At 45.8% G+C, this 26,768-nt stretch overlaps 1 protein-coding gene across 5 annotated transcripts in view; it reads right to left on the bottom strand.

The window, feature by feature from the left end:
• Positions 1-5,097: 5,097 nt before the first annotated feature.
• The window catches only part of LOC139747391 (uncharacterized), a 175,768-nt gene continuing 154,097 nt past the window's right edge, over positions 5,098-26,768 (bottom strand). For 2 of the 5 annotated variants that reach the window (XM_071659692.1, XM_071659721.1), the window contains exon 2: positions 5,098-6,955. In XM_071659692.1, coding sequence (XP_071515793.1) covers positions 5,439-6,955 — 1,517 coding nt within the window. In that variant the 3' untranslated portion in view covers positions 5,098-5,438. Of the gene's footprint in view, positions 6,956-7,200; positions 7,226-9,210; positions 9,363-13,504; positions 14,368-26,768 lie in introns of those variants that run through there. The other 3 variants (XM_071659683.1, XM_071659712.1, XM_071659702.1) reach the window with 3 other exon arrangements.

Genomic DNA, 26,768 nt, shown 5'->3' on the forward strand with positions numbered 1-26,768 from the left:
CATCGTAACAATAGTGTGAACACTGTCACGGTAACTTTGTGGAATGAAGACGTCATCACACACACACACACACACACACACACACACTGCCAGTCTACTCAAGCTGTTGTCTGCATTGTGGTCTCGTCATATTCACAACAATGTTCCCTTAGTGGGGCTTCACCTCAAAAATCCTTTAGGTATAACGACTTTAACCTCTTGAGTACAATATCTTTAACCCTTTCAGTACGACGACTTTAATCCTTTGAGTACAACGACTTTAGTCATCGTACTCCAGGTGTTGAATTATCGTACTCCAGGAGTACAAGAAGAAAACGGAGAGTTAGCTCTAGACTACAGACCTTATGTCATTACCAAGTTACTGGAAAAGATAATCATTAAAAAAAAAATGATTTGACCAAGCGGCTTTTAAACTGAAGGTCATTATAGATTCCTAAACACTTGTATTAGAGTAAATAACATTAGGAAAAAAAAAAAAAAAACTTGTGTGGGTAGGCAGTGCTACATAACCACTTCATATTTTCTTTTCCATGGGACAAAAACAAGTTCGAATTCAAGACTAAAGTTTAGGGTGGGTGAGTTGAGGGGGAAGGGAAGGGGGGTACAGGAGGCTGGTGAACAGGACGGTATGGTAGCATCCGGATGGTGGGGGGAGGGGGAGGGTAGGGGGGGGGGGGGTCTGCCGCTGACGGGAAGCCACAAACAAACAAAGTAAGAAAGGTCCCTCTATACGTAATGGGGGAGGTTCAAAGAAACGTTTCGCAATGTGACAATGGTAAACGAAAACGTTTCTCGGCTGGATAGAAAGGGTTCAACGAAGCATTGCGAAAGGTAAGGTTTAACGAAGCGTCAAAAAAAAAAATAAGAGGTAAAGTGAATTTTCAACGAAACATAGCAAAAGATGATGTTCAACGAGACGTGCCGAAACTTGAGAAGTAACTTTAAAAAATAAGATAAATAAAAAACTGAAATTAGGAGGTTTCAAAGAATATAAAAAAACGTAACGAAGCTCAAAAAAAAAAAAGAAATTCATAAATGTAAGCATAAAAAAATTCAGCAAATTGCTATCAGACAAAAGAGGATGCTCGGAAGCTTCACAAAAACGTATAGAGAAGGTCAAAACGAATCGCACCATAAAACGTGTGGGAAAGGTCGAGCGAAGCTCCTCAAAAATCGTACAGAGAAGGACGACCCAAAACGTTACCATAAATGGACTCAGAACTCACACAATACAGTTCACTTGAGCGGTACAGCAGCAGAGGAAAACAACCTTCAAAAGAAATACATGAAAGTCTCTTTATGTATTCACTAGGGTTCCAACGACAAGTCAGTAATAGGGTGACACGGAGCCACTGGTTCTACGGTAGTGCAATTGGTATTAGCTAAGTGGGAGACATTCTACCGGAAGATGAGAACAAAAGGTAGGAAATATTTGTGTAAAAATCTTCGCTTTCGTCATCATGGTAGACGCATGAGACATGCTAAACAGGGGGTTGGGGAGAAATTGGCAGTCATAAACACAGACACAAACGGACTCTAAATTTGAAACATAACAACACTACTTCCAACACATCTATAGATTCAGACACACAAACCTTGGTTTCTTACCTTCAGATAATCTTCACTCATGTGTTCTCTCCTCCTCCATGTGTGCAGGTAATCCATGTCCATAACTCGACTACAGTTAAACTTTTTCACCACGAATATCACTGTTAATTATACACATATATGCAATGAATTTCTTCCTTTATTTATAACATTTTAGTTTCCGTATCTAAAAACTTCAAAATTTTTATATAAAATTTTACTTAAATTTATCAAAAATATATATTTTTTTATTTAAATTTAACATTTATCTATATATATATTTTTCTCTTTGTGTATAAAAATAATTTTTTAGATTTTACATTGCATTTAAAGGAATTCTTTATTGACTTTTTGGGATGAAGACATTTCTCATTTTACGGAACAACATCCACACAGGCCGCTCTGTACCAGTAATGGCACTCCGAGCACACACACCTGTACCAAAACACACATACACACACACACACACACACACACACACACACACAACCTGTGCCGGTAATGGAATACCCGAGAACTGGCTGTCGCTAACAGTAACCCGTGCGAGGATAGGTCTTGGCAAATCACACTGCGCTGTTCGAACGACCATGTTCACAGTGAGAGTGTATGTGATCCTCGAATTATCCCAAACACCTGATAGTGTTGTTAATTACCTTTCGGTTGGCGGTTGTAGCTTAACGGTGTCCGGCGGCCTTAATGACCGTGGCAGGTTGCAGTAGGCTTACGACCCCACACATCCAGCCAACCATGGACTGTGTCTAGGACCGTATAGAATATAGTGAGGGAGCGTGTTTGGTCTTAGATGTTTGTGACTATCATTTATTTTCAGAGATAGTTAATAACTTGACAATGACGGCCTATTTATGACCTTATCCTGAAGGCCAAGTAACCAGCCGACCACTTTCAAATAACACTTGACAAGAACATATTTTAAAGGAATATTATAGATGTCTGAATTTACACTGGGTCCATATTTCTCCTTACTGTGTGTGTTTATCAATCAATATGTTTCTCTCGTCTACAAAATACCATTTCATCCATTCATATCTACACCAGTCAGGCTCTCTCTCTCTCTCTCTCTCTCTCTCTCTCTCTCTCTCTCTCTCTCTCTCTCTCTCTGTGGACTCTGCTTTTGAATGGGTGTGACAAAAGCAATGGTTCGACACAGACTTGTGTTACTAAGGATAAAAGATAAGCCTGCTTAAATGGGACGTTCCTCTATAAGATTCCAGGAGAGGGGAAATGGGATGTGTTATCTTAAACCATCTCTCTCTCTCTCTCTCTCTCTCTCTCTCTCTCTCTCTCTCTCTCTCTCTCTCTCTCTGGTTTAAAGATTAACGCGCATAAAACGTACATTTACATACATTTACATTAAGATCCTACAGGAAACATTTCCTGTAGGATCTTAATGGTATCCTATGAACAGATGACCCACACAACGTAAACACAACAACAAAGTAACAATAGTTTTCTCTGCTCTTTGTGATGTAGTTTATTTACATACGTTTCAGTGCTGTCTGATTATTCATACGTTTACCATTTTATGACGATTTATAATACTTCAAAAGTTGCCATTATTATCATTATTGTCATTATTAATATTATGATTATCTAATGGTGCAATAATTTCTCATATCCTTGAACGCGTTCGCATCACGGCAGTTTTTATCTCTTCCTGTGTTCCACATCATGCAACACAAACTCCCACACCACACATTGTTTAAGACGAACTCCCTCACCACACATTGTTCAAGACGAACTCCCTCACCACACACTGTTGAAGATGGATTCCCACACCACACATTGTTGAAGATGGACTCCGACACCACTCATTGTTGAAGATGGACTCCCACACCACACATTGTTCAAGACGAACTCCCACACCACACATTGTAGAAGATGGATTCCCACACCACACACTGTTGAAGATGGACTCCCACACCACACACTGTTGAAGATGGACTCCCACACCACACACTGTTGAAGATGGACTCCCACACCACTCACTGTTGAAGATGGACTCCCACACCACACATTGTTCAAGACGAACTCCCTCACCACACATTGTTGAAGATGGACTTCCTCACCACACATTGTTCAAGACGAACTCCCTCACCACACATTGTAGAAGATGGATTCCCACACCACACATTGTAGAAGATGGATTCCCACACCACACATTGTTCAAGATGAACTCCCATACCACACTTGGGTTTCCACCATTTCTTTCCGTTTTCTGTTGCACCATCCTCCCTCGCCCACATCCCGGTTTTTGACGTAGTTTGTCATATATCTCATGCGAGGGTTCATGTAAGTCTAGGTGTTCAAGATTTTCCTGTTTGTCATGTACCTCCTCTTCCCTCTCATGAACTTTATTTCCTATTTATTCTTTTGCTCTTTTTGTTCCCATTCTCTTTGATAGGATTAACTTATTTAACTATCGGTGACTCTTCTATTTCTCCTCAATTCATTCGTCTACCATTTTGCTTCCCTTCGTTCGAGTTTTCTCAACAATATCACCGTTTTCTCTTTCTCTCTCTCTCTCTCTCTCTCTCTCTCTCTCTCTCTCTCTCTCTCTCTCTCTCTCTCTCTCTCTCTCTCTCTAATACCTCTTACTGCTGAAGTCCTGATATTTCCTGGAGTGTTGTAACCTCCCTCACGCTTCTAGCGCTTGTCCTTGTTACGTTCGCATGCCCAGCGCTGGGTTGCCCAACTTCGTTTTAATATAAAGTCTGCCGAGCTTTAGGGGGGGCGGGGGGGGGAGGGGGCAGTTGGGGCTTACCAAGTGAGTCTGTACTTTGTTTTGACGATTAGCCAAGGGCCCCCCCCCCCTAGTGACGTCACCGGCCCAGCACGACTACCTTGAACACGTTTGCGAGCCAGTAAGGGAGAGCCTGACTACTACTCCCCCCCTCCCCCCACCCCTGACGTCAGAGGATGTCATTTAATCACCGTTACTGTTGTGTTGCACCCGTTGTAGCCCCCTGATACAAGCGGGTCTGTACGTCAGCTGATCAACTTGAGCGTGTTGCAACGAGCGTCAGTGTTGCCAACTCGCTTGCGTCACCCCGTCTGGAATTTCCAACGATGGTAGTTTCATTGTTATGATTGGGTTGGCATCACTCGCCTAGAATGTAGCTATTCTTATCATTTAAGTCATTAGGCAGCATTTAGTTTTTGTTTTTTCTTTCTATTTCTAAATGTATAACAAACTTCTGTGATCAGTAACACCTACTTTGTTCTCGTTTTCTATTTTCATTTCCAATCAATTAATTATCTATGTAAATTATCGAGATTTTTTTATTGATTTTTTTTTATATATTTAATAACATTTCAAATAAATTTTTTATCATTAATTATTAAACAAATATGCGTTGTTGGGTATTATGGCTCTTTGATCTTGTCTGAATCTTTGTCAATATATATATATATATATATATATATATATATATATATATATATGTTTCCAATAATATGGACAGTATCAGGACAGGGGTAGAAAACACAATATTGCATCACAAAACATATATTATCTAATGGCACATTATGTACAGTTTGTATAATTTAAGAGAAAATACATTGGTATGATTTTCTTAAAAGTGTACAATAATATTATTAGGAATAATTAACATTAGTCAGAATAAAGTGGCGAGAGATGCCATTTCTGGCGGTACAAGACAAGAGTGCACAAAGTTTGCCAGGCATTAGTCTGTAGGGCCCCGGCGGGTGTGAATATCACACTAGGGGCGCCCACCGCCCACACGGGCGCGGGGCGCGCGCCCATGTCACAGCAACGCGCACTTACACGACACACACACACACATACGGACAGACGGACGGGAATCGCTATTTTAACGCGATCCGTCAGAGTCAGTCTCGGATCGCGGTCTGCGAACGAGCATGTACTTGAGGGTGGCTACCTCGGACGCTAGCCGCTCCAACTCTGATCTCAAGTGGGTGTTCTCATACTCGAGCACCTGGTCTCCACCATCACCCTGCTGCATGTGCTGCTGCTGCTGCTGCTGTTGTTGCTGCTGCTGCTGCTGCACCTGCTGCTGGTGGAAGTGGGTCATGTTTAGAGGCTGTTGGCTGACGTTACTGCTGCTACTATCGACTATAGAGCAGGCGGTGGGGGAGGAGGAACTGTCAGACGCCCGGTTGTAATCCGAGCAGGAGGAGGAGGAGGAGTAGCCCATGCCGGAGTCCCGCTCGTCGGAGGAACCGACGGAGTCCTCGGCGGCGTCCTGCTGGTGCTCATTGGGCTCGGACTTGATGGAGTGGAGGGCGAGGAGGGATTGTGCGGCGGCATCCTTGTCTCCAAGGTGGCTCTTGTGTCTTAGCTTGTGAGGGAGGGACATACCCGCCTCAGGGGAGCGCCGGCACAGCTCTGGATCGCTCGGAGAGTAATCCATGTGTGAGGTAGCGGGAGACGGGGGTGAGTGCGAGGAGGTGCGAGAGAGGTTTAGGGCAGACTGCCCGTAATAGAGATTACTGTTGGTGGAAGCGGCGTACTGCTGGGATGGTGGGGCGTCGTATGTGCTTTCATGATCATCCATCTGTGAGGGTGGAGGGTAGTAATGCTGGGGTGAAGGTGGGTCCTGCTGTCCGCTATAACTCGGAGTGGTGGAGCCAGACTCGCACCCGCCGGCGGGGCTGAGCAGGGACGTGACGGATGGGGAGTTTGTGAGCGTCATCAGCGCCTGCGAGAACTTGGTGCGTTTGCTAAGGGCCAGGATCTGTTCGGCCTGGGGCATGTTGGCGACAACCTGGTCTACGTTGATCAGGCTCTCGCCCAGGATGCCGTACTTCTCCTTGATGGCCGTCAGCTGGGCCTTCAATACGTGGTTCTCCTTGGTGAGCTCGATAACTCGCTGCTCGAGAATCATGTCGTTGAAGCGCCTCTTCTCGCGGGACCGCTTGGCTGCCTCGTTGTTGCGACGCCGTCTGTCCCAGTAGGAGTCATCCTTTTTGCTATCGGGGATGAACTCGCGCTGTTTCCTCTGGGTGAACATCTCCTTCTTGCGGAGCTGCGCTGCCAAATCCAGGGTGGAAGGTAGGGTGAGGCCAGGAGCACCTAGGCCAACGGGTGTATCCTGACCGCTGTGTGACCCACCCAACTGAGGTCCTTGACCTTGCTGTTGCTGCTGGTGCTGCTGTTGCTGCTGTTGTTGCTGTTGCTGCTGCTGCTGTGGGGGCTTCTGGTCCATCATATGCGGGGAGGAGTAGTTGGTGGCGTGCAGCAGCGACGAGGAGCAGGGGCTGTAGCCCCCAACACCGGCCACTGAAGGCGAGAGCGGGATGAGTGCCGGGTAGTTCACCGGGTAAGACTTCACTGTCTCAGCAACCATAATTTGATGCTGTAGAACATCTGAGGAAGAGAGAAAACAGATGTTAGGTGGGTCATGCTAAATGGCACCAAGGTGGGAGAGACAAGCTTATATTTACGTCATAAAAGATTTACGACACCAAAACATTTCACTGTGCATATTATCCTGATAGTCACAAATGACGTAGATTACCTTAACTCTACATTAAGTTAACGGTTACTTAAAACATAATATAAAGGAGAATTATAAGCAAAGACGCAACAAGTGTATTCATTTTTCTTAATACCTTTCAGCATTTCAGGACTGAAGCCCCTAAATGTGTGTGTGTGTGTGTGTGTGTGTGTGTTCCAGAAAACACAACGAATGATCACAAAGTCCCATCAACAACCTTCAATGCAGGAACGAACGCCCATCAACGTAAGAATGATCGCCCCATGAACATCTACACCAACGCATTGCACAAACGCCTCATCAAAACCTACACCAACGCATGCACGAACGCCCCCGGTCAACACCTACACCAACGCAGGAACCCCCCACCCTCTCCTCCTCCCCCTCCATTCAACGCCCACCAACGCAGGAACACATCGCCCCCCCCCACACCCACCAACGCAGGAACATCCCCCCCCCCACACCCGCCAACGCAGGAACAGAGTAATAGCGAGATCATAAGATAAAGAGCGACGGTATGCGTTCAACTGGTAACGCCAGCTCCCGCGTCAACAAGTCCCTCAACCGTTGACCTTCACAAAGCTCCGCCCGAGCATTCCTCCTCCTCCTCCTCCTCCTGCAGCAGGAGGAGTAAGCGATACACTACACACTCCTCCACCTCCTCTTGAAAATCCATGATACCATGCAAACACCGCATAAATAATAATGATAGAAAAAAAAAAATAAAGTTAACTGCCGTACTGTTCTTCCGGTGTAGCGAGAGGCCAACAGACTTACATGAGAAAGCGGACGCCGACCCCAGGGGCCCTTGCCGGGTGCACCCAACTGCTGCTGCTGCTGCAGCTGCATTGGCGCACTCAGCTGCGTCGCTGAGAGAGACAGACACACACGCACACACCACAGGTCCGTTCCCAGTAAGATAAAACTTAAGGCCTCGAGTCAACTCACGAAAGAATCTGACTCAAATCGAGCGTTTTTTTTTTTTTTTTCAATTTTTCAAGCGACTCGTTTAAAGTAACGTTCCGTGCCTGACCTACTGTGGCAAGCGACTTCTGCGTCAGATAATGCTTTGTGGTCCGGTAGTATTAGTAGTAGTGAGGAAGTGGCTGGCTAGCTACGTCCAACGTAAGGCCAGAGAAAATATAAAGATGATGGTAGTGCCGCAGCCATGACTGTGTGTGTGTGTGTGTCTTCCGCAAGCACAAAAGCGTGCGGCGAACGCTATTGCTAGGCTGCCTTGCTCTAGGGGATGGATGGTGGGGGGGGGGGGGGGTGACAAGGGAGTGTGTGTGTGTTTGTGTGTCTGTGTCGGGAGGGAGGAGGAGGAGGAGGAGGAGGAAAGGAGAGCGAAGCACCTTACAACAAAGGAAAATAACAACCTGCTTTCTCAACCAATACTAGGTTCTCGTGGGGGAGGGCGACTGGTGTGTTATGAGTTACAACGGGGTTTTGGGTACACTCAGACACACCCTAAAACACACTGGGGTCGCGAAGTGACGTAAGATTGTACACCACCACCCACACCCCCCCTCCCTCCCTCTCCCGCCCCGCCCAGCCCCACTCTCCCCCCTCCCCTCCCCGCGCTAGGGTACGAATGTGTGTTCGAATGCCTGCTTGACGCGCCTCGGTTACCTGCAGGCCAACCTCTTATGTGTTTGGGTACAAAGTGGGTCCGTTCACGTTTTTGCTTGCACGGGTGCGAAGGTATTAATAGAATCATCCCACTGAGGCCTCCAGTTGACCGTACGATGGATTGGAACGCGTGTAATTACGAGACACGTCAATTAAAAACAAAAATGTGGATTAAGTGACGAGATGAGGGAGATACATAAGGGGCTACTGTAGCCTGGGCCACAGGAAGTCAGTCGAAGGCACTGTTGCGACACGGGGACGATACCACGGCCAAACCCCATTCAATGAATAATAAATATAAATAAATATACACCCTTTAAATCCACCCCCCCCCCCTCCTCTAGGTCAAGGAGAATAACACAAACACTTAAAAAAAAAAAAATCTCAATGAAATCGAACCCGAATTTTTCAAACTTCACCCTGAGCGGATCCTCTCACCTCCATGACAACAGCTCGACCGCGCTAACCAAGGAGCAGCTTACAAGTTACTTACGGTGTCGGTGGCGGGTGAGGGGGGGGCTTAGGGTGCAAGCAGAGTACAAGTGCTTCCTTCTCCGTAGCGTCGGCGTCGACTATTGGGCCGCTGGTGTACTAACAACCACCAACGGGGGCTGCACCGCCGTTTGCTGTCCTCAACTGTGGAATTTTGGTTCGCTGCCAATTTAAAACCTTCAGCCACGATCGAACGGCGGAGTTTAGGCTCTTGTGTATGTGAGTGGATGAAGGTTATGGGCGATATTTTTGCGTTGTAATACCATAAGAGAAGGTGGTACAACAATATATGGTGAAACACAAGTTGAAACGCCCGCCGACGAAACTAAACGAATCAGGACGATGTGTTGAAGAAAATAGTGCGCGCTGGATGATGCAACGTAATCGTTCGGAGGCGTGCGTGTGGCGCCGGCCTCGGCCTCGGCACCGACCACGGACTAGCCAAGCCGAGAGATGTGATACAGAAAGGCCATGTCTTCAAACACTCAACTTTTGAAACAATATTCAACCTCGAGTTACTCAAAAAGTGATCGCATCATAATGCGTATCGTTGCCAAGGAAATAAATGTAATCCAAAAGTCAGCCCACATGATATGTTTTCTTCGTAAGACTTGAATGAGGTTATCCTGAAGTGCCTGAGAGGTTGCTATGGTGACGGGAGGCTGAAGGAGGGGGGGGGGGGGCGCCCCCAGGTCACGTGACCCACCCACCAGGTCACCATCACCTGACACCAGACATACTTAAAAGGGCTCTATTCTAACCTTACCATCTCACCCCATTTACGAGTCTTATCAAATTTCTCTCTTAGAATAACATCAGTTACCCATAAACTTTCTAACACTGTGAGTTCAAGTCCTACCTAGAGAGAGAGAGAGAGAGAGAGAGAGAGAGAGAGAGAGAGAGAGAGACTGACTGGGGAGTGGGGAGTGGGAGAGGTTTGTGTTGGGTGGGGGTGGAAGTTGAAGGACATCATGGTAATATTACATAGTAGAAGTGGCCTCGAGCTGCATCGCGAGAGAGAGAGAGAGAGAGAGAGAGAGAGAGAGAGAGAGAGAGAGAGAGAGAGAGAGAGAGAGAGAGAGAGAGAGAGAGACTCTCAGGCCATGAGGACTGCTATTGAATTGGATGTTCCCTTTAAAGGGTCTCTCCCCCACCTAGAAGTTCTCTACATACCAACATACGTCAAGTGAAAACACGCCATCAAACACCCCCCGAGGCCTAAATAAATGTATTTAATGTCGACACATCATCGTCCGCTAACAATACATTGAAATTCGGTCATATTTTTTTTTAAACGCCGACTCTCTCTTTCTCTATCTCTCTCTCTCTCTCTCTTGTGAAGTCTAACCCAGCAATAAACAAGTGGGAGCCGCCACCACCACACACAGAGCCAGGAGAGGGGGGAATCGGACGCGGCTTCAGCATCCTCACCTTACATAACTCTCCAACTTGACAATCATGTAACTGCGGTGCCCCCATAGCGACCCCGTGCCAGGCTTGCAAGCACATCAGGGGGGAGAGGAGAGGGAGGAGGAGGAGGAGGAGCAGCAGGAGGGAGGGAAGGGAAGGCCGGGGAGGAGGAGGAGGAGGAGGAGGAGGAGGAGGAGGAGAGGGAGGCACACCCACCCGAGGTGGTAGTACGAGGAAGGGGGGGGGGGAGGGTGGTGGTTTGGTGGTTGTGGGGAGAGGGTTGGGGTGGGGGGGGGGGGTAATCTCCGCACTAGCCTTGGAGAACCTTCTAAAAGCAACTTCGGCAGTTGCCAAGGCGGAGGACGGATGGGGAGCACTAGGGTGATCACGACGGTTACATGTGATGTAATAAAATGGGGTTTTACATAAGGATTTTTGTATGTCGGTTCTAATGGCCACTTTGCGTGGCCGTAGCGCATCCGATCCCTCGTGCCCTCCCTCCACCCCACCGCCGGAACGTCTTACATATACACCTGATACTTCATTATAAAATTACTTTACAAAAGTAATTCTACATTATTTTCAATCATCGCTCGGAGATAGGGAGATAAGACAACCAAGAGATAAGGGTGAAGTTGCACGATTTTCTCTCAAGTGACTGTCGGAATCTTATCTAACTCCGCCCCCTCGTTGCACTCCCTTACACAACGACATTACCCACAGTTAACCCCCACCGATAACCCCCTCCTCCCCCGATGGTACTACTTAAGTCGTCATTTTCCGAGTGACCAACGCACCATTCCGGGCAGGTTACGTATCCGACTCCCCATATCCACTACCTGGCTACAGACCATTGAAGTACTACTTTTCCTTCTTATCCCCTCCCCTCCCTTACCCATGTCGTTACATAAGCACCCTTCTACTCTCCCCCCTCATCATTTCTCCCAACCCCCGTTACCGGAGGACGGGCCGAGGAGCATGTTGCTGCTCTGCCCAGGTGCTCCACTAAGCTGTGGGCAAGTGTGGGACACGTGCAGCTCACCTCACGTGTCATATATAACTGGTTTACAAGGGGGAGGGATGGCGGGGGGGCGATGGTACGGGACCCTATGGATGCGCCAGGCAAGATAAGGAGAGACGAGGACGCGTCTATACCGTATTCACGTGTCTTATCGGAAGAGGAGCGTGATAGCGAGCATAGGCAATTAAGCAGACTACAAAAAAAAAAGAGGGGGGGAGGGGGGCCCACTAAGGAACGATGTTGCTGCGGCGAGCGAACATATCTGGGCGGGCGAGGGCAATGGGGATGATGACGTAACAAGTCTCTCTCGAGCGTTGGGCCGGCGATGCCACGACTCAGGGGAAATTTTATCGTACAGTTTGGGTGGCGGCGTCTATGGCTGCTGCTGCTGCTGCCGCCGCTAGTGCTGCTGGGGTGCTGAGTAACCCAACTGTAAAGGGGGTTATTTTTAGGCTGGGCTGGCCCCTGGGGCAAGTGGGTTGAGCCGCTGGGACCACCTTTTTGCGCGATGGACCTCGACTCCATACATCATCAGCGGTTGAGAGCGAGTTTACCCCCGCCGCCGTGCCATTGTAATATGTACCACGTGACCCATCTAGGCAACGGTCAACCAGTTGGCATTGATTTTTTTTTTCTTCTTCCCAGAAAGGTTTCTAACATAACCCGTGATAAGGGGGAGGGGGGAGAGATAATCCACAGCATTTGATGCGTGATAAGATTATCATTGCCTTGGTGATCGATCAGTCGACTCCCAGGAGATGCAGTCATCAAACGCTCTTGACGCTTCTTTTTTTTTTTTTTCTAAATCCTTGAATCTGTCATGAGACAGTTGCTTCCTCCAAGCGTCCTCAAGGACTGCCAGAACAACACACACACACACACACACACTTGACTCCCAAAGGTGTCCATGACTTTTCTCACTTCATTCGATCTATTCGCTCGACTGATTATATAGTTTTACCAACTTTCATATCCAAGTTACGAACACTTACCGGAAACCTTAGAGTGAAGTGTGATGTTCCTTACAACACACTGGTGACCAAGTGTCATTATCTATCTTCACTTACCGAATCTTTTGCGTCTATCACTTTGCGTCTATCACTGTAACTACATGTCATCGTGAGAGATGCATAACATTAAATCACAAATTATATCAGCAAATGGTGCCAGTTGAATAAAGTTTGGACTACCTTTCCTCCTACACTACCTTAAAATTACAATAGTTACAATGTTAACATAACATCCCTAAAATAGTAAGTTAATTCATAAATTCAAACATTTCACTGCAAACACATCCCCAACCTGAAACTAATTCACAGGCCACCTCTGTAAAACATTCGCCTCAGTTGTAAAAAAAAAAAAACTCACAAATTTCTTTCCAAGTCTCGCATCATATTACTCTCTTAAATGCAACTGTCATATGCAAGCAACAGGTCCCTCCCCACACGCACTCTCCAAGCGCATTACCTTACGCAATAACAAACTCATTTTACCAGACGCACTTCAGGCATAGCACGTTCCTCTACCTCCGCAGAATACATCTCTACGCCATCTGCGCGCCCACTCACGCACGCACTGCCATCACCACTGGCGTCACACAGGAAGACTTGCACCCACTGATATTCCAAAAAAAAAAAAAGTTTACAAAATCGATGAAGTTCACACCAAAGTGTAAGTCAAATAACGTAGCTTCACCGAGCCGTAAGAATCGATCGACTTGCATAACCTGAGTCAACCCAACGCTTCCACAGTGAGAGAGAGAAAAACACACAAGATCCCAGACCTCACGTTAGTTCGATGAGGTCGCCAGCAGCACGAGATAAGACTACTTTGGCCTCAACCAATGTGTGACGAAGACACTTACTGCTTCTATGGATGATTGCCGTCATGATGGCGAGTTACTGTCCAGGTTAATCAGTTATCAAACTGTGCTGCTTCTCTAAGCTGATGGGGAAATTTGAGGAACTCCAACAACCTCCATCAAGTGACACCACAAAGCACTTTAACTGAGATTTCCTTTTATTTTTTCTATCTCTTGAGTTCTTGATGATTCACCAAGAACACACAAGTCAGTTCACCAAAATGTTTTTGTTGGCGTTATGATGTCTTGATGCACCCAAGTGTTGAGCGAGGGCAAAATTGTATCACTGTGCTACAAGATAGTAAGAGCTGATCCGATTGCACTGTCCACAGCTGCGGCGCGCAAGAGATAATCCAGAGGTGATGATGTTCTTGGAGCTGCGTCCTCACAGTGCGATAGCTGGCGAAGGACTGCCACGGCTTTCTACAGCAAGCGATCACAGCCACACGATGACAAGTACTGCATCAATCACCGCCCAGAGCAAAATGCAACTTCCCAAGTTTCTATCGTCGCTTGGAACCACCACTTCTAGCTGACCCACATCAAACTCCGTGTGTGTGTTTGAGATTTCGTTGAGTGGACGGATCTCGCGTCCGTCACTCTCCCGGCTGGAACGGACTCCACTAAAATGCTGGGGGGAGGATCGAGCTCGTGTGTGTCTCCAAGTTCACGTCTGGTGGGGGTTTGACCCTGGCCAACAATGCCACGCCGCCGAAATCAAGTTCAGCCGCAGTCGGGCGTGGAGTGCCGCTTTCTCTTCCTCCTCCACCGACGACGCCGAGGCGAACACCTGTCTTCCCCTGCTGCTGCTGCTGCTGCTCTCCACCACTAGACCATGCAACCTACATCCACCGCCGCTTTCGTTTATACACTTTCCAAAAGGTACACTTCACTTACACCAATCAAATAAATCATCCCACAAACCATCACATACAATAAACACCAACTGAAGGACAGGAGCTTCAACTTACCCACTAAAGAAAATAATATGGAGATAAGAGCTTTTATAAACAAAAGCTCTCTTAGAAGTTCCACAAGGTATTGGGCTCGTGACAACACACCAGTAGTATCATCAGACGGTTCAGGCGGGGAACTAACTGCCTCGGGAAGTCGTTTGTATAGTAATATCCACAGTCTGCCTGGCTCCGCCCCCGTCCTCTCGCCCAGCCAATGGCGCCCGGCGGGAGGGCGGAGCTAGCGTTACGTCGGCGACTGTGACGTCATCAACTTCCCGGGAAGACGAAGTTGTGTAATACCGGCGCTCGGACTTGACAGCTTTTGCCTCTGTATACAAATATTCCCCCCCCATCCTCCTCCTCCTCCCCCTCCTTGCTTGTTGCGCCCATTGTTTGCTTCTGAACACGCATGCAGATTTATCAGAATGACCGCTGGACGCCTTGCCCCACCTCTTTCACCTTCAAGGGAGGAGAATGGGAGACAAAAGGGGGCGACAGAACTCCGGCGGGAGATAGTAAGGACGAGAGGCAGGTCTCCGGGGCTCTCTTCCCCGCCCCAAGTTGCTACGCTGCCCGGGTCACACCGCGCGCCGCAGCCCACCCTACCGGAACACAAGATTTTCCCCGACGCTTTTAAGTCATCAGTCTTGATTTCCGACCCCAGGGGTGACGAGTCTTATTATAGCCACCGGAAACTGTTAGACCTCAGCATGTGACGGGATGGCCAGACCGTCACGATGTGACTTTCCACTAACACTTAGGTTTTTTTGCGTAAGCATTTTTGTATTTACGCCATTTGTGACGCCTGTGAACTATTGGGAGCTACACACCCTCGTGCCTGGAGCGAGGCCAGACCACTATGTAATACATTAACATTCATCAAGAGATCGAGTTTATGTAGATAACTACAAAATGAATTAGAGGTACACTTTTTCAACAGGTTCACTACTTATAGATACATTAATTGTTTATATATATATATATATATATATATATATATATATATATATATATACAATCATTATTATACAACCCCGCGTCCAAGGGACACTGAAGTTTCAAGGAAGGGCAGTCCTCAGTTGCAGCAACATATATATATATATATATATATATATATATATATATATATATATATATATATATATACAACAACCAGATACACATATACAACCATTACTGAGAAATGGGGTCCCATACTCAGCACTATGACTCACTGTGTCTGTCATCTCCACCCCACTCATATCACACCCACATCCTCATAAAACCACACAATTCCCCTCACAATCCCCTCCCACCCTCACCACCGCACTCCACACTCATAAACCTCACCGCACTCTTACAACCGCACCCATACTCTCACAACCACGCTACGTCCTCTTTACAACTTCCATACCCTTATAACCACACTTCCTTACAACCTCACACACAACGCAATCCCTTCCTCACAACCGCAGTCCATTCTCAAGACGGCGTGCACGTCTTAAACCGCAATACATTATAGTTTCTCTCAATCTTGGACATCACACACTTATATAGCGCATTAGACTACATACTTCCATCTCAACCATCCCAAACCTTGTCACACATAATCAAGCGGAACTCTTTACGATACAGAATCAATTTCCATTTAAAATCAAATCATCCTGTGTTGAATAATTGATTATATATCATTTCAAAATCCTTAAAAAAAACTCTCCTCGCCACTTGCAACACAAAATCTTCCATTAAGTCTTGACGATAATATATTTGGTATCGAAATCTGTCTGGGTGTCGGATCGACGTATCGGGGCGGAGGACTGCCAGGCGTACGACGTCACCGGCTTCATCAGGCTACCGGTAACGGTTGTGTCACCTCACACAGAGACAGGTTCGTTAGTGATCATATATTTTTTTTCCTGAAATCCGTGGGATGAAAAAGTATCTGTTCAATGGTGAAATGATTAATTCATTTACTGATGAAAAAGTATCTGTTCAGTGGTGAAACGATTAATTCATTTATTAGATTAGTCTGTTTATAGTAATTGATAAGCAATTACGGTAGAACAATACTAGAATAGCGGGTCATGTTATCATCCATCCTGAGCGGCAGTGAATTTGTATAACATTACCGTCGCTCATGACTGGGTGTTATATAGTGTTACACGTGTGGCGCGCGTTCGGCGCATCTCATGACACACTCATTGGAAAGCCCCGCGCTATCTGCGCCACTATGATCTCCGGAAGAGAGAGTTTTGCTGGGAGTGTCACGCAACGTATTTGTTATATATATATATATATATATATATATATATATATATATATATATATATATATATATATATATATATATATATTCCTCCTTGTTTTACACTGTAGTTCGTAATTTCATATGTACTATTCACTGATGGATCGAGATGGTCAACATCACTTCAAATTCCTTTCCCAACTCAAATCGCCAGAGGTTAGTTTGGTAGACCTTCCGATATTCGCGCCATAAGGGGGCGCGTTCAGGCGTGTGTGTCTTGCGCCTAGTTGCCGAGCATCTTCCCATGCGTCTACGCATACAACACGCACGCTCACGCATGCCTCTAGCTGCATATGGCCTCTCTTTCGATGGATGCGCATGCCTCTTTCTGTTCTTACCTGCGTCTGCGCACGTTGGACTGCGCGCACAGATATGAAACATGCCTTGCCTTGCTTGCCTCTCCATGCAATAGGCGTACGCGTCCTGTGCGCGCGAAAAGTTACACAGGTCTGAGCACGGCTTAAGTACGTCTACGGACGCCAGACATTTTTAGAATCTTAGTCTGGCTCGTGGTAGACTTGTTCCGTGGATGAAACCCACAGTTTCCACAAAAAAAAAAAAAAAGAGTTGGTTTGGTATTATGTTTATTGTTGAGGGATTAATATCACAGATTAGGGGATTATTTTCACTGCTAGTGGAATTATTTCACTGCTGGGAGGATCATCTTTCACTGCTAGTGGATTTATTTTCCACTGTTGGTTGGATTATGTTAAGTGAGGAAGTAGACAGGTGTGTGGATAGGCTAGACAGGTGTGTGGGTGTTCTAGGCAGGTGTGGGGAGGGGAGGCCCACGCCACTGTACCCCACATCACGGCTCGCATACAAATATCCTCCCCAGGCAGCCCAGCCCCCTCAACCTCCTCCCTCCCTCCTCCTCCTTGTTCTCCAGAGCGGCCCTGGGGTGACCCAGCCAACCCACTAACCCCTCAACATCTCTCACTGGACACCACCATCTCATCGTGCCGTCTGTCGCCAAATGTGTCCGGTCAAGTCCCACACATGACAACAATCACCCCCCTTCAATCACCCCCACCACTTCAACCCTCCACCAACCAACCCCACTACAACCACCACCACCACCACTAACTTTATCGTCATTCCTACCCCCACTACAACACCACCACCACAACATAATCTCACGTTTTCCATTGCTTCTTTTCCATCTTGAGCTTGTCTCTCCCTAAAAGGTCTTGTCTCAGTCGTCCTTCTGATCAATCAGGCTGTTACGGACCACAACCAGCAGACCCTCACGTACCTCTGAGTAAGCCTCATCAGGTACACTTTGTAAGCACTTGTCCAGTGGATGAAGTTACAGAAACTCTGTACTATAGATATCAATGTACTGTAACCCACTGTACGCTCTGTATTCGCCTTCATCTACACTTCTCACCATGTGTCCTTCCCTCAGCGAAATGCTTTGTTCATATACGTCCAGTAGACTAATTCAGATTTCAGAATAAGAAATAATTGCAATGAGGGTTCGTTTTGATTTCAGTGGTCGTTCTGAGTTCAGTGGCGATACACTCACCACTGACATGAAAAACGTCCCATTTAATACATTAGTGTCGTTTCCTGTGTACGCCACGTAAAGGAGAAAAATTCTTTATGCAATTTTTTTTCCAGTGTGCACTGGAGGGAGAGAGAGCTTGCTTGCTTGCTTGCTTTCGGGCTGGAGCTTTCCCATGTGTGAAATGTGATCCACCTCTCCCAGCTGCACTTCTGGAATCGCCTGTTTGCTTTCCTCCGTCGTTACCTGCAGTGGAGATGGCTGACAGAATCAGTGTCGCCCGCTCAATGGGTCTTTACATATGTTCCACCTCAACAGCATCGTCCATCTTCAAAAAGGGGAACGCCGTTCACAACCGGAGTCTGGCTGCTCGGAGGAAAATAAATGCTTCTAAAAGTGTCGTGGTTTTAAAAGCGTCATGGTTGTAAAATCGTTGTGGTTGTACAAGTGTCGTAATTGTAAAAGCGTCGTGGTTATAAAAGCGTCGTGGTTGTAAAATCGTTGTGGTTGTAAAAGTTTCGTAATTGTGAAAGCGTCGTGGTTGTAAAAGCGACGTAGTTGTAAAAGCGTCGTGGTTGTAAAAGCGTCGTAATTGTAAAAGCGTCGTGGTTGTAAAAGCGTCATGGTTGTAAAAGCGTCGTGGTTGTAAAAGCGTCGTGGTTGTAAAAGCGTCGTGGTTGTAAAAGCGTCATGGTTGTAAAAGCGTCGTGGTTGTAAAAGCGTCGTGGTTGTAAAAGCGTCGTGGTTGTAAAAGCGTCGTGGTTGTAAAAGCGTCGTGGTTGTAAAAGCGTCGTGGTTGTAAAAGCGTCGTGGTTGTAAAAGCGTCATGGTTGTAAAAGCGTCGTGGTTGTAAAAGCGTCGTGGTTGTAAAAGCGTCGTGGTTGTAAAAGCGTCGTGGTTGTAAAAGCGTCGTGGTTGTAAAAGCGTCGTGGTTGTAAAAGCGTCGTGGTTGTAAAAGCGTCGTGGTTGTAAAAGCGTCGTGGTTGTAAAAGCGTCGTGGTTGTAAAAGCGTCGTGGTTGTAAAAGCGTCATGGTTGTAAAAGCGTCGTGGTTGTAAAAGCGTCGTGGTTGTAAAAGCGTCGTGGTTGTAAAAGCGTCGTGGTTGTAAAAGCGTCGTGGTTGTAAAAGCGTCGTGGTTGTAAAAGCGTCGTGGTTGTAAAAGCGTCGTGGTTGTAAAAGCGTCGTAGTTGCGGTTTTGCGTCTCTGGTATTTTCCAACGTTCGTAAGACTTTCTTTCCCTTTTGGTTTACGAAAGTACCGACGCAAGATCATGTGTTCCTGAAGTGTTCAGCAACTTCCCGTAACGTTCCGTATTCGCTGGGTTATAAATGACCACAAGTACAACAAGTGACCACAACAGGTGAGAGTCACAACCAACTTCCGGAACTACAACCACCTCAGATGTTAGAGGAAGCGAGAAATATCAGACCAATTCTACCAGACGGTCTCTTGTACTTCATACTTGTATAAGCAGTCTACCTAGCTGTTCATCCTTCCCTGGGAGGCTGGTCGATGAATTATGTGTGTTTGTGTGTGTGTGTGTGTGTGTGTGTGTGTGTGGTGGCCCTGGTTTGGGTCCTCTGATGCCCTTGTGCCATATCATCTAACAAAGACATACAACATTACTATATTTACCGTAATTGTCTGAGGAGATCTGGTGAGGATCTTCATCATTTGTTTACGGTCTATCGGACCCTAGTGGCAGCAGCTGGCATTAACGAATGACGTCACACTAACTGGTCGTAGAGACGTTTGCTAGTGGGGTCGTTTGTAACAGGCGTGTCTCGTTTTCTTTGTCGCGTTGATTGGGTTCCAAATATTGAAGGGCATCATCAGCAAAAGCCAATAGAAAACGACCATCAGTGGTGATGGTCAGTGATCAACCTCAGACCATCATCACTATCAGGACATGGCCTCACCATCACCACTGCATCATCCGTACAGAACCCCAGCAGCGGCGGGGCGCCCGCCCGCCCGCCAAGCCTTACGTCCAACAACTCAACCGAGTACTCCATGACCCCCAAGGAACTGGCTCAACCCACATCCCACCCTCCCTGTCCGGGATGCCCCCAATCCCCCCCTCCTCTCCCCAGGCTCCATCTTCACTCTCCCCTCCCCCCTACCTACCACTAAACCATCCATCACTTCCCTACCCAAACCCTCTACGCCCTGTTCCATCTCAACCTTCCCTTCTCTGGTAGGTTGAAGAGTGGAAGGATCTGGGAAGGGGGGGCTGGTGGAAGGGAACTTGGGAGTTAAATCTCTCCCATTCCCTCGATCTATCCCTTTCTATACTCAAAAGATAGACGTAGGGGGGAAGAAACGATCAGATATAGAGAATCCAGAATCCAGAAAATGGGTAGGAGATCTAAACAACATACATTAACCTTTCTACTCCCTCTCCTTTTCCTCCTCATCCTACCTCCCACTGTCTCTCCCCAGCTCCCTCACAGCTCCTTCCTCCTCACCCATCCCTCCCTCCCTCCCTTTGCCAACCACATACCATGTGAGGGGTCACTCAGGAGATCTGGACGTGATCTTTTAGATGGTATCTCAGACTCACTGTGTTGTGTTGTGTGTGTGTGTGTGTGTGTGTGTGTGTGTGTGTGTGTGTGTGTCAGTGTGTTGTTATTGTGTGGACTACCAATATTATTATTACTATATTATTATTATTATTATTATTATTATTATTATTATTATTATTATTATTATCATTATTATTATCAATATCATTATTATTATTATTATTATTATTATTATTATTATTATTATCATTATTATTATTATTATTATTATTATTATTATTACAAGGCTATAAACGCTAAAGATAGAATATATATGATTAACAGGAGTCTATGTAAGATAAAGGTCAATCAATCAGACGGTTTCTAAGTAAATGATAAAGTAGATATTGATGTATAGTCGAACTGCAGCCCTAGGGAAGAGGGATCTCTGGTGGTAAGAGGTAGCGGAGGCGGCCTTTGTGTGTGTGTGTGTGTGTGTGTTGAAAAGTTGAAACAAAATGGTCTATATCAATATGCTGGTGGTATATTGATTTGGATGAAGGGTTTTGAGTGCTATAAGTATCACATTGTCAGAGATCTGTCTTGGTACTGGTGAATCAAATCATATCATCTGAAAAACCTTTTAGCATCAGCACGTAAACTTTTATGGGATCCAACATCTTACGTAGGAGGGGAACAGTGGCAACGCTAACCTAATCAGCATTATACAGGGTTACAATTGAGTTTCAGCTATATGACGCATTCGAACATTGGCTCACAACATGTGTCTGGCCTCGGCTCACAACATGTGTCTGGCCCTTGGCTCACAACATGTATTGGCCCTTGGCTCACAGTGATTTTTTTAAGTCTCAGTCACTGTCATTCATTTTAAGTGAACTAATGATTCATAATGGTTCGTTTGCTGGCTATGGTAGGGTTTATTTAATGTCTCATTTCTTAAGATTTCACTAAGTGGGTTGGTCTAATGTATGCTTGCTGAAAAACCCTCTTTTATCTTTTTCTTATGTGCAAATTTTTTATCACTTTTCCAGGTAATTTCCTATAACTGATTTATTTTTTCTTTGCGTTTTTTTTATTTTTTTTTTTAACCTGACGAGATGGCTTTTAGCCTTACGTATTCCTCTATCTATCAACAAAGCTTTATTCATAAGTTCACAAAAGTTAGTCGTTCTTTTACCTTTAATAAAATAATGAAATAATAAAGTTATATCATTCGCTGTAAAATTAAATCATAATTTTTGAATAAATAAATTGAATTAACATATTATTTTTCTTCTCGAGTCTTCAACTTGGCGAGGTCAGGCGCGGCAGCAGCTGTGCTAACGCGACGTCCGGTCACCCTTGCAAGGGACAGTCGTCACACACTGGCCGCGCGTCCGGTCGCGAGCAGCCACCACCACCACCACTGCTGCTTCTGACGTGCGTCCGTTGCTCACCACGGAGCAGCCAGCACCCTTCCGGTCGGAAGTGTCGTGGGGAGAGAGAGAGAGGGAGGTCGTGACGAAGTTCCCCATGACGCGTCGCTAGCGTGGATCCGGAAGTTCCGACAACGGGGAGGGAGGGAGGGAAGGAGGAGGGAAATTACCTCCTGTACCAGGGGTGATTAGGTTAGCGAAGCCCCCCCCCCCCACCACTCCCGTCTGCTGAACAGAAAACGTAGGGTCTCGGGGAGGGGGGGAGGGGGGATTTAAATAGTGGGTGGGAAACGTAGGGTTGGATGTGATTGGTGAACCGAACGTAGGGTTAGGATCTGATTGGTCGAAGGTGATCTTGGTGTCATGCCCCCGATTGGTAGATATGAGAATGTATGGGAAGGTGTATGATTGGTTGGCGACCTTGTTGATACAGAAAACGGGCATGAGATAACCGACTGTTAAATGGTATTCATGATGTCGTCTGCTGCAAATCTCTGTTTCCAAGGTTTATGAAGACGACCTTTGTGTCACTCAAGCTCTAGGGTGCACCATTGCATAGCCCTCATCCTCTTATCATGTCCAACATTTTCATGTTATCTGTTTCGAAATGTTATCAATATGTGTCACTGGCTAATTCGCTGTGGACCACCACAGTTGCGCAAAGAAGGTTAGTTACGGAGGTTGTAAAGAGCCTTTGTCATCCCCCAGTAGACTTATATTCACTACATAAATTGTTACAAGAATTGGTGTCTGATATAAGCATTATTACACATAGTACATGGTAGTTTCATATGATGATCCAGAAGCTTTGAAACCCAAAGCAACTGCTTCAGAACTTTTCAACCCTTTCCATTTCCTTCAAAGTTATAAGAGAATCTTGAGGATTTAAAGTATCTGATAAGATGCACTGGTATTTCGAAACGTTTCAGAATCTTTATCTTTCTTTAGTCGAGACTAAAACGTACGTAAACGTATTTAGACTCACTGGGAAAGTTTGTCGACACTTGGGTTGAACTTGCGACACACGTTTCGAACCGTTTTCGTTGATACCGACTTTTGTCACTCATGTTGAAGATAGATCCACAAGGTGAATGCAAACCCTTTTTCCAACATTATTATTATTATTTTCATCATCATTACTATTACTATTATTATTATTATTATTATTATTATTATTATTACTACTACAATTATCATTATCATTATCATTATTATCATTATCATTGTTATTATTATTATTATTATCATTATTATTATCATTATTATTATCATTTTAGTTCTCGTTCTTCTAAACTCCATCAGACTACAGATGAACAACTTGTATGGACCAGATGCGCTGAGCAGTGAAGGACCTGCTTGTTACACGAGAACAATCACATGACACCAAATAAGCAACATCAGCTGTCATCAAAATCACCTGTTAAGAGTTTTTGATATTGCTTTTCAGCGATAACTTTTTATCTTAGGCTGGATAGTAATGGAATAGCGTTATCATAAACGAGATATCTTGACCCCCCTCTCTCTCCCTTGAATAGTAGTTGTAGTAGTAGTAGTAGTAGTAGTAGTAGTAGTAGTACTAGTAGTAGTAGTAGTAGTAGTAGTAGTACTAATAGTAGTAGTAGGCATAATAAGGGCCATTCTTATTGTATCTTATGACCTGTTTTAACCTCGCTGTATCTTTAGGTTATCTTACCCCCGCGCACGAAGATTACATTATCCCGATAACACAGCGGTCACCATCTTTACCTGGGAGCAGGAGGAGGAGGGAGAGGAGGAGGGGAGAGAAAACCCACCTTAGATCACAACCCGATTGAAGAACAATGACTTTAAAAAGTCTTTTCCTCCGCGCCAACCCCTTCTGTTATTTTCCACCCTCCTCCAGTATTGTATGAACACTCATTTTGCCACCAATTTTGTTCTCCAAGATCACCTATTTCGGTGTGTGGTGCGAGGTACTCCCACTGCCTGAAGTGACCTATTTTGACCCCCATTCATCGCCATCTATTTCGGTTAGGCTTGGTGGGAATGACCCTTGGGGTATGATGGCCTGTTTCTTGGCCTGACCTTTAAGGGGGTCAGGTCAAAGACCACGGCCCCATACCCATGGATCGTGCCGTCATGCTCAGGGGTCACACCGTCGCGCTCAGGGGTCGTACCGTCGAGCTCAGGGGTCGTTCGTCGTGTTCAGGGGTCGTACGTCGTGCTCAGGGGTCGTACCGTCGCGCTCAGAGGTCGTACCGTCGCGCTCTGGGGTCGCACCGTCGTATTCAAAGGTCGTACCCCCCTCGTACTCCGGGATGGTACCGTCGTATTCAGAGGTCGTACCGTCGTACTCGGGGTCGTACCGTCGCGCTCAAGGGTCGTACCGTCGTATTCAGTGGTCGTACCGTCGTGCTTGGGGGTTGCCAAGTAAATTTTGACGACATTTTACAGACGTGACTTTAAAAAGGTTACGTTTTCCACCTCAATTTGTGCTATGACTACTACTACTACTACTACCACTACTACTACTACTACTACCACTACTACTACTACTACTACTACTACTACTACTACCACTACTACCACTACTACTACTACTACTACTACTACTACTACCACTACTACTACTACTACTACTACTACTACTACTACTACTACTACTACCACTACTACTACTACTACTACTACTACTACTACTACTACTACTACTACCACTACTACTACTACTACTACTACTGCCAAAACTACCACTACTACAGCGGTAGTGCCAAGGGCAAGGGTTGAAGGAGTGTCACAAGGTATAAATGTCAGGGTACTGAGAGACGTACGAAGCTCCACCCATGTGACGGTGGCTTCCCCGTAACGCAGAGGATGTGACGCTCTCTCTCTCTCTCTCTCTCTCTCTCTCTCTCTCTCTCTCTCTCTCTCTGAGGCTTTATTTTTTTTCCATATAGCTCCGTGTACACAGAGATAGATACTCACAGATGATCACCAAAGATGGAAGAGGAGACAAATTGTAGATAATTTGTATTTAAAAGTTTCACAGTTAGAGGAGAGAGAGAGAGAGAGAGAGAGAGAGAGAGAGAGAGAGAGAGAGAGAGAGAGAGAGAGAGAGAGAGAGAGAGAGAGAGAGAGAGAGAGAAATATATATATATATATATATATATATATATATATATATATATATATATATATATATATATATATATATATATATATATATTATTTTTTTTTTTTTTTTTGGGGGGGGTGCTTTCCTGTGCGAGATAGAGAGACTGCGAGACATACGGAGAGAGAGAGATAGAGAGAGAGAGAGAGAGAGAGAGAGAGAGTCTCACGGAACATGCACCACGCCAGCAAGACACTTTCTTTCCCGTTCCACTTGTTCCGGAGCGGTGGTCGGTGTTGCCCGTAGCCGACTGTGATTTTCTCCTCAACGCCTCATTTTCTGTTTCAGTCTTCAAAAGAAAAATATCATTTTCTCCCAAAATTATAATCTTTCATGATGCACATCTCTCTATAGAACGCTACTGGCTTTTCCGCTCCTGTTTACATAAAGTTTTTAAGACAACCGAACAACACAGTGGGGGGGAAGAGAATCTCGAGGGCAATGGCCTGCCATCATACCTCTGGCAACACGTGAAGTTCAATGACATAAACAAAACGTCGTACAAAAAGAAAGCCAAGCCAAGCTGAACTTCGCAACGTCGAAACTGACTTAGAGAATGGCAACTTGGCCACGACGGATTTATTTACAGCGGCGCTTATTAACATGCCCAGCGTATTAGAGCCATGGGCTAATATTTACGTCACAAATTAAACATAGGAGGTTCAGGCTGTGAAATACACACACACACACACACACACACGCACACATCACAAATGGCGTCACATTCTTAACCTAGTAATTATATATATTCGCTCTTTGCCCTGGTTACTCGTACGAAGGCGTTATGAGCAGAATATTAACTTGGGTCATTATGATCTCTTGTTGTCACTTTTAGGGCAGACTATGTTATAATACCAGAGAGAGAGAGAAAAAAGGGAGAGTAATTAAATATTGTCTTGTGAGGGAGAACTCACGTAATACACAATGGTTCCCTGTGGACGATGTTCTCCACTTTCGTCAAAAAAAAAAGAAAATAAAAAAGTTTGTGTTTTATCGAGAGATTCCATCGACACACACACACACACACACACACACACACACACACTATCTCTGATGGAAGGGAGCGATTCTTAAGGCGAGCCAGTACTAGCAGGGTGGAGGAGCAACAGTAGCAAGACATGTTACTTCGGACGTGATGTCATTGGCTGCCCTTCGCCAAGGCTCCGACGGAGAATATAAACACCGCCCACAGCAACTCTAGCTTACTAATGCAACATCCTGCACTCACGAGGGGGGGGGGGGGTCCCCCACCCTACCGCCACATCCCCCCACCCCCCCTCAGTGAAGGATACTGGACCACTTAAACGCGACGGTACGACTCGCCCCCGCGACGGTATACGACCTGTCCACGACGCTACGACGACCACCCCTTCTTTTTTTAGAGAGATATGATCGGGGATCAAGGTGATCTTAGCCAAAGGGGTCGTAC

This window comes from Panulirus ornatus, chromosome 5, assembly GCF_036320965.1.
Source record: "Panulirus ornatus isolate Po-2019 chromosome 5, ASM3632096v1, whole genome shotgun sequence".
NCBI lineage: Eukaryota > Metazoa > Arthropoda > Malacostraca > Decapoda > Palinuridae > Panulirus > Panulirus ornatus.